At 41.7% G+C, this 8752-nt stretch overlaps 1 protein-coding gene across 1 annotated transcript; it reads right to left on the reverse strand.

Annotated features, from left to right (window-relative positions):
* Window positions 1-2341: 2341 nt before the first annotated feature.
* LOC113461230 (uncharacterized) lies at window positions 2342-3984 on the reverse strand. The gene is made up of 3 exons (XM_026800985.4): window positions 3833-3984; window positions 3139-3450; window positions 2342-2497 (listed from the first exon to the last, which is right to left on the reverse strand). Exons 1-3 carry the CDS (start codon window positions 3854-3856, stop codon window positions 2483-2485), a joined length of 351 nt encoding a protein of 116 aa, XP_026656786.1. The 5' UTR covers window positions 3857-3984; the 3' UTR covers window positions 2342-2482.
* Between the last annotated feature and the right edge of the window lie 4768 nt (window positions 3985-8752).

Here is an 8752-nt window from a genome sequence, read left to right on the forward strand (position 1 = left end):
GGTAGTTGGTATTTTGCCATAGATAAAATTATTTCTCTCAAACTAAATGCCAAAGTCACTATTTTACCCGTGACAGGGATGTAATCGACAAAATACCAACTACCATTATCTATCGGTAGGGTCATTTGCTAACTATTATTATCTACTGGTAGGGTCATATTCACTATTATCCATTGGTAAAATTATATGGAACTAGCTTTAGTGCCGATCTACCCTACTTTCAAGAGTTTTAAATAGCTATTTGAGAGCTTATTGCCATATTTTTTTAAAACATAATTTTTCAAAACATATACTCTTAAATCGTACACAAATAAATAGGTTGAAAAGCATTATATTACATTATTGAGTTCGTAGTCCATAAATCATTAACAATAAAAATATAATCATGAAATCATTATTTCATGATAAATCATAAGTTTCATAATATCATATGCTCGATCCTTAATTTGAAAAAAATTATGATATCATCAATATATAATATTATTTTTGTATTTTAATATAAATCGCAAGTATGGAAAATATGTAGAAATTTGAAAATTAATAAGAAGTGTTAGAATTATTTACTTCTTTCACTTTGGACCTTCAAACTTCACTAGGCGAATGTACTAAATCTATTTGAAACAAACAAAATTAATTTTTATTCAATGATTTAAATATAATTAAAATAACAAGAAACAAGGGATGATTGGCCAGATGACGACATTTGGCAACTCCGGGAGGGTCATGACTAAGCCACTCAATCAATGAATCATGAAGTATGGACTTGATTAAGGCCAAGATCGTTCGACAGGGTTTATCAATAGTGGGTTCAAGGATGATCAACAGGGTAGGGGTGATTGGTTCGGCAGACTGCCGGAGTATAGGGTAGTTTAGGGTCTCTTTGCACAAGTTAACCTGGGTCCAAAGAATAGGAAGATGGGACCCTTCATTGAGGTTCCATAGGTCTGCTAGAGAGAGAAAGAGGCAGAAGAGAGAGAAGGAGGGAGGCTTTTTCTCTCCTAGAAGAGGAATAAGACGATGGGATCATTGGAGACCATGCTAAGGAGCTTGGTCGGCAGCCAGAGATGGTGGACAGCTATTGACAGTGAAATTAAAGGAAAAAGAGCCTAGAAAAATAGGAGAACCAGATTTTTTTTTCTTATTTTATGACAAAACACAAACACAAAATTTAGGACCTCACCCAAAAAGGCTAGCTGAAAGATATTATTTGAGTTTTTTGGTCCTGTATAAGTACCTAAGATCTACCTAGTGAATAACTGATATCAAACTAAATACATACTCGCATAGATCCTCATATACTCTTCCCGTTTAAGCCTTGGCATCCTCGCTAGGCAAAAGATCCAAATTTATTCAAATCCAATCACAAACATTATGATTAGCTCATGGCCAATTTAAATATATCTGTGTTGCAGTGTTCCCTAGTGTATATAGGTCAAGGGCTGGATCTGCTCTGATACTATTTGTAACAATTCAGGACCTCATCCAAAAAGACTAGCCAAAAGATATTTTTTGGATTTTTTAGTCCTGTACAAGTACCTAAGATTTCTCCGGTGAATAATCGATGTGGGACTAAATACATGCTTGAACGGATCCTCACAACTATATACCCTTTAGTGAGTGTATTTTACAAATATTGCCCATGATATTAGCCAAGAAGATAGTGGCTAATTTCAAAATATTCCAATATCTGCAGCAGCAATAAGATCAACTACCTTCCAGTTCTCCATATCCACATTCATATTAGTAAAAGTACGCCAGGCATTTAGTGAAACAATTGGTAACCAGGCGTCCAATAAACATTTACTTGGTTACCGTAGCCCACCTTCCAATTGAACGGATGCTTCTCCAAATAATAGAACAACCCCATGAGGCAATCCAAGATCCAGGAAAGTGATATTTGGCACTTACTACCTTAGCACATAAGGAGTCAGGTTGTAGCACCAAATGGCATGCTGTCCCACACTTAAAAGCCTTCTGTTTAATGCTTAGCAATTGAAGCCCCAATCCTCCTTTGACTCGGGAAGACGTACAATGTTCCAAAGGACGAGATTCATTCCTTTTTCATCATCTAAGTGCCCCATTAAGAATGCTTTGAATTCCTTTCCTTCCGTCCCAGCACAGCTTGAGGAACAACACAATTTGACATGTAATAAATAGAAATAGAGGAGAGCACTGAATGCAAAAAAAAAGTCAACCTGTAAGCAAAGGATCTCAATGTAGTTGGCATTAATTTTGTCAATGAGAGGATAAGAGTCAGCGGCACAAGCCTTGCAATTTGAGAGAGGCACACCCAAATATGTCCATACACCAGCCTTGGTAGGTATATAAAAGAACCTCCTGATTTCTTCTTTAATGTAGTTGGGGGTAGATGGATTGCAGGAGATTATGAGATTTAGATAAGTTGACCTTTTGACCAGAGTATTTGCAATAGGCATCAAAGATTGCTTAAGGCACAAGGAATCCCCCTTACTAGCCCGAGTCACTAATAAGAAATCATCTGCAAATAAGATAATATGAGAAACATTAGCCCAACACTGCAAGGTCTATACCCCTTGGCATACCCCTTCCAGTGACTTCTTGTAAAGGCCTCGAAAGCATCCTAGAAAACAGGATGAATAAGTAGGGCGATAAAGGGCATCATTGTCTAAGTCCCACGTCAATTGGAACCAACTTGATGGATACCCATAGACCAAGATAGAAATCCTGGGAGCAGTAATGCAAGATTTTATCCAAGAAATGAATCTGTCATGAAAATTAGAACGAGAAAGAACAGCATACAAATAATCCTATTTAATTTTATTGTAATCCCTTTCCATGTCCACCTTAAGTATCATTAAGCTCTTCCTGATCGAAGCCTTTTCAGAGAATGCATTCTCGCCTATAATAATAAAATATTATCACCAATATTACGGCCATGGACAAAGACTCCTTGCGCATTAGATATCAAGGAAGGAAGGATTGACTTCATTCTATTAACTAGCATTTTAGCCAAAATCTTATAGAGTATTGCGGAGGCCTGTAGGTCCTAATCATTTGGCACTAATGAATTTTGTTTCTTAGGAATTAAAACAATAAATATCTCCTTCCACAACATAGGCATATTAGAGTTCTAAAGAAATCGTTAATAACCTAGATTACCTCATTTTTGATCTTAGGCCAAAACTCCATGAAGCAGAGTGGTTGAAAACCATTAGGGCTAGGAGCTTTATCAGAGTGCATACTTTTAACTGCATCCTTAATATCGTGTCTTCCGTAACAGTAGATTAACTTCTCAATCTGATCTTTAGTAATCTTCGAGGACACTAGCAGCAACCAAATCTCATCTGTATCCTGGTTTGCTTTTCCTTTATCCTTGAACTTGTTCACAAAGATGTGTTTAATCCCATCATCGTCTTCCACTAACCATCCATAAGATGTTTTGGTGATGGCAATTTTATTGCCTTTTTTTTCCTGCATGCATAAACTTTTGTCATACAACCAGATTAACTCCAATAATTTCATGAACTCCCGAAAATTAAGACCCCATTTTGAGCCTCTTTAGTTTGAAGCTCTGAGATTTCATCATTAAGCCTCGTCCCTTTCTCGAAGATGTTGCCCACTTGTTCCTTGTTCCATCTTCTCACAGCAACCCTCGTATTCTTAAGCATCAAAGCAACTCGGACACGGTGAATGATTACTATAACATCTCCAAGCTCAACAAAATACTTCTCATATTCCCTCATATGACAGCAATTTTTTTTCAAAATGAAAAATTATTAATGTTGAGCAATTTATCTATAGCAGTGAGTAAAATAGAACAGTGACTAGATGCAGACGGAGCCAAATGACATACCTTCGATTCAGGAAAGAGATCCATCCACTTGTTCGAGGCAAAAATATTGTCAAATATTTCCCAAACATGGGCTTTAAGTAAAGGTGGAGTTGGAGGGGAAAATTCCCTTCCTCTCTTTGGCAGCTGGCTCAAGCTTGCTGAGACTACAGGAGTTAGAGACCATGTTCATCAGCGAGGGGAAAACATTTGCCTCCATGCTATCCTCATTTACCAGACAAGAGAAGCCTTGAATATCCTTTTTACTCTGAGTGATGGTCCCCTGTGACGAGGCTCCATACATCTTCCTAGAGACCTAGCAGGGGTCCATTCCAAGGCCGTATGTTTCCTAATAACCTATTGTGATGCTCCTGCAATCGTCCCACTTTCCACTTTAGTCTTAGCTGCTATTGGCACCCTAGCAGCTCCAAGGGCCATAAATGGGTTTTAGATCTTGAGTCACCTTATCCTTAGATTGTTGGCAATCCTCTTGAAGATGCCCCAGTTGACCACAAAAATAGCTTCGGCAATTCTTCATAGAAAAAATCCTCCCAGGGCAAATCCTTTGGATAATATCATTCTGCACACATGCCCGACAAAACCAGTCTTGCTTATGTTCTCCATCCATTCATCCAGGAACAAGGGCTGCCCAGGCTATTGAAGCTATGCAAAAAAAATTGTCACGATCCCACAACTCAATCAGTAAATCTCCAAGGCGAAGCCACACCAAGGAATGGCGAATAATATTCCTCCAAGGTCTAAAGCCAGGACACCATTCTTCAAGAGCAAGGAGCTACCCAGCCAAAGACCATGACCCTCTAGAAAACATCCTTTATTTCAGCTCCTCAGATGGAAAATTGAACGACAAAACTTCCCTCTGAAAGAGATAACACTTGCCACCAAGGTGGTAGTTTATTTAGTTGGAATAGGGTGTTTGCTTCCAACCAAGTGGTTCCAGGTTTGAAACGCATGGACGTCGATTAAATTCGGAGAACGGATACCCCACGTCTGGACACGTGGTCTGAAAGCGCTACTGGTCGGCTGGTACCAAGGTGGCGCACGGGTGACGTACTCACCCGCGAGGGGGTTGCCACGTAGGTGGGTCGCCTGTGAGGTGAGAAGAGTATGAGAAATTTAAGTATGTCTCTACCTCCGACGAGGTAGGGAGGTGCTTTTTACCCATATCGAACATGTCTCGGTGGGAGAGGGGCCCAGTGTGGGGTTTTCCTCCCCCCTTTTCTCCTAGCAAAAAAAAAAAAAGAAGATGACACTTGTAAATCCTGTTACATCGCCCATCCCACCCTCATTTACTTCTGAATGAATGCTATTGGAAAGCCTCTACCCAGGGATTTACCAATTAGAGCTACGCTCCACCGATTACAAGCTTCATCAATTTCATCATCCGAGAAGACTGCCACCTGGATGAATTTCCTCTGCAAGGTTGCAATTTTCTCCGTCATAGCTTATGGCATTTCCCATCTAAATCTCCAGTTGCCTTGAACCACCTGAGCTCATGATTGTCACTGTCACCAACCTCTAGAGCTCGTTGGCCTTCATTACTTCCTGAAGATAGGCCAGACAACTCTCCCATCGCCACCTTTGGACTGGGATCTCCCATCCCTCCCGGCCCTCCCTTCCTTGTTGCGCGGTGTTTCGAACGAAACCATAGCACCACTCAGCGATGAAACTGCCACGACGATCCCTTTGTCCTCATGGTTGTGGTTTGTGTGTATGTTGGCGCAATAATTAGCACATGGTTATTCATTATATAAGAGGTAGAGATTGGTTCACTGACACGGACAATCATCTTTGAGGAGAGCATGCAAAGATGCAACATTATAATTAAAATGTTGCGTTGGTTGGGAGTAAGATGAGATCTTTGATAGAGCTGTGGGTAGCCAGATGTGAGATCTTAATTTGTCACCGGACTTAGTGCAAATAGAGAATTTGCATTAGGTGCCAGCAAAGGTGTCTAGACTAAGGTCAGCACACTATTAAGAGTTGACATAATATGCATTTCATACTATGTGCTTATCCATCATGTTTCAGAGGTGAGTTGAATAGACCCTATTTTTTTTTTTTTTTTACTTCCTCGCTATGCGAGTCCTAAGGTGATGCAGGAGGGAAGCGTTGGAAAGATTCACAAACGCTGCTGAATTTACAACAGAATTCAGAACAAAGAAACGCTGCCAACCCCAAACAAAAAAACTCTGTTTTCTGAACAACAAACAGAGCACGAAACAGGGAACATGCTGAAACTCTCCAGCGTTCTCTTTCTTCCGATCCTTGACGGCTGAAAAACCGAAAAAAATAGAAATAGGAGACGCGTCCTTCTTTCGATTCCTTATATAGGATCGCATACACCCTAACCCTTAACAATGGGACCCAAACATAAACCAAACCCTAAACCAACAAGGACTTCTAATTCCGACTAAATTCAGAACCAAAACATGACTAAATTCAGAAACATAACATAAGAAAGACTCTTGACTTGACTAAACTAGAATTCAGAAGCAGATGGAAATTGATTCAACTCTCTTGAGCGTGGGATTGATCCAAGCACCCCACAGAAGAAGAAGATTCAAGTCTTCATAGCTGCAGCGTCCATGAACAGCACCTCTGTTCCACAGCCCTATTCCACGGAAGAAACCGGTCCTGTATCAGTCCCCTCCACTTGAGGGCAACTCGTCCCCGAGTTGATGTTGGGATACAGCTGCTCCTCAGAATCTTGATATTCATATCTGCAACTGTTCTCATCAACAAACTCCTCTTTTCTTGAACTTTCATCACAATCTGTGGCCAGTGACTCTTTCACCGTCTCACCCATAGAATCCCTTTCAGTTCCAATGTAAGCTGATTTGATGCTGTCCTGTTGTGATAATCCTTTTTTTTTGGAACAAATTTGCTCTGTGAAGATGAAGTAGAATCTTTACTGCCATTGTGTGTATTTGATCTAAGCTTCATATCATGTGGCCAAAGGCATCCACTAGCAAGGGAATCAGAGTCTGGGGGTATTGGAGGCACCATTTTCTTCTGCTTTTTACCTAGGTATACGAGAGCCCTCTCGGCACTTCTTCTGTTGTTTTTCTTCTGAATACCAGATTTGTCACCCTGTTTAATTTTCAAGGGTGAAGAGAGTTGAACAGACATGGCAACTTGTCGAGAATCTACATCAGATTCGCTACTTTCTGAAACAACTCTTGCATTAGAATAAGTACTTTCACTTTGATGAGATTTGGTTTTCCTTCCTGCAGAAGAACCCTGACTTTTCTTCTTTGGGGACCGTGAAGCCCGAGCACTACTAGATGACTGTGTTGGCTCTTCTGGTACAGTGAGAAACGACTTCCCCTCCACTTTAGAGGCTTTGGGGATAAATCTTTCATTCATTGGCATTAGTAGAATCTTCTTATCTTGCCATTTAAACATGTAAGTGTTATCTTGACCCCTATATGTGACATCCGTTTTATGCTGTCATGGACGCCCAAGTAAAACATGGCATGCGTCCATGTCCACCACATCACACAAAATCTCATCCCTGTTGTACCGCCCGATCATAGTGGCACCCTACAAATCTTGCCCACTCTCGTTTCCACACCCTTCTTGATCCACCCGATCTTGTAGGGAGACAGGTGTTTATCCGTCTTCAACTTCATGGCGCGAACTAATGCTGACGATACTATATTCTCGCTGCTACCTCCGTCGATAATCACGTTGCATACTGTATTATTGATGGTGCAATGGGTCTTGAAGATATTGTGGCGTTGTGATTCTTCTTCACTCTTTGGGGTGAATAGGATTCGCTGAACCACAAAAGAAGCTGGAGGCCCATGATCAGGCATCGTCACCACGATGTCGTCGTCATCGGTCCGCTCCTCCTTTTATTCTTCCTCCTCATAAGGAACCCCTTCTTTTTCTCCAGCTTCGACCACATTGACTGATGGCCGCTTCAGACATTCGTTGGACCGATGCCCAACCTCCTGACACTGGTAGCATTTTTAGGCATTGGCTTTTCATAGGAATTCCTGCTACCTTTCGGGGCCACCAGCGGTTTGTTGAAATTTTCAGCACCTTTGTTCATGGACGTTGAAGGCAGTTGGCCCAAAGTGGCTGCCACATCAACAGCCTTCTGCTTTGCCATGGGGGAGCCCGAGGAAACCGTCCGACTCGAGGGTTGATTTGCCTTCCGTGTCATCTATGCCTCGAGTTTTAAGGTCAAACTTGTGGCTTCAGATAAACTCCACACCGAATGTAGATCCATCTGATCTCGGATTGCCGGTTTCAGTCCTCCGATGTACCTTGCCACTTGCTAATTTTTCGTCTCCGACAGATTGTTACGGACGTTGAGACGATTGAACTAATCCGTGTACTTGATCACAGTCCTGGGGCCCTGTCTGCAATTTTGATATTGATGATACAACATCTGCTTGTAATCCGACGGGAGGAATCGGCTATACAGATGTTGCTTCATCTTGCATCAGGTGGTGATCTGCATCTTTTCTTGCCGTAGATAATTGTGTTGCAATTGCTCCCACTATGTAGATGCTCCACCCCTTAACTTGTATGCAACAAGCTTTACCTTTTTCTGATCTAGGATCTCCATGTAATCGAAGAACTTCTCGACTTCAGCCACCCAATCTAGGAAACCTTCGATATGTAGATTGCTGCTGAAGGCAGGGAGATCAACCTTCAAATGGAAATCGGGGGTGATTCGGTTCCGATCAATCCTTTCGGGCCTGTAACCTGCTAGTCATCCTTTGCTTGGGTGTTCTCGGGGCTTGGAACGAATGCCTTTCTAGCCCCCCGCGTTGTGTTGTGCCTTTGTTGCAGCCCATCGAACTCACCGAAGGTCAATCCTTGTCTTCTTCGTCGGACAATTTTAGGTAGACATGCTCCCTACGCCGATGGGGAGGGTCTCGCGCCGGCATTGGTTGGCCACAAGGAAAG

This window comes from Phoenix dactylifera, chromosome 12 (genome assembly GCF_051530095.1).
Source record: "Phoenix dactylifera cultivar Ajwa chromosome 12, Ajwa_hap1_PhDact_Kaust_v1.1, whole genome shotgun sequence".
NCBI classification, from domain to species: domain Eukaryota; kingdom Viridiplantae; phylum Streptophyta; class Magnoliopsida; order Arecales; family Arecaceae; genus Phoenix; species Phoenix dactylifera.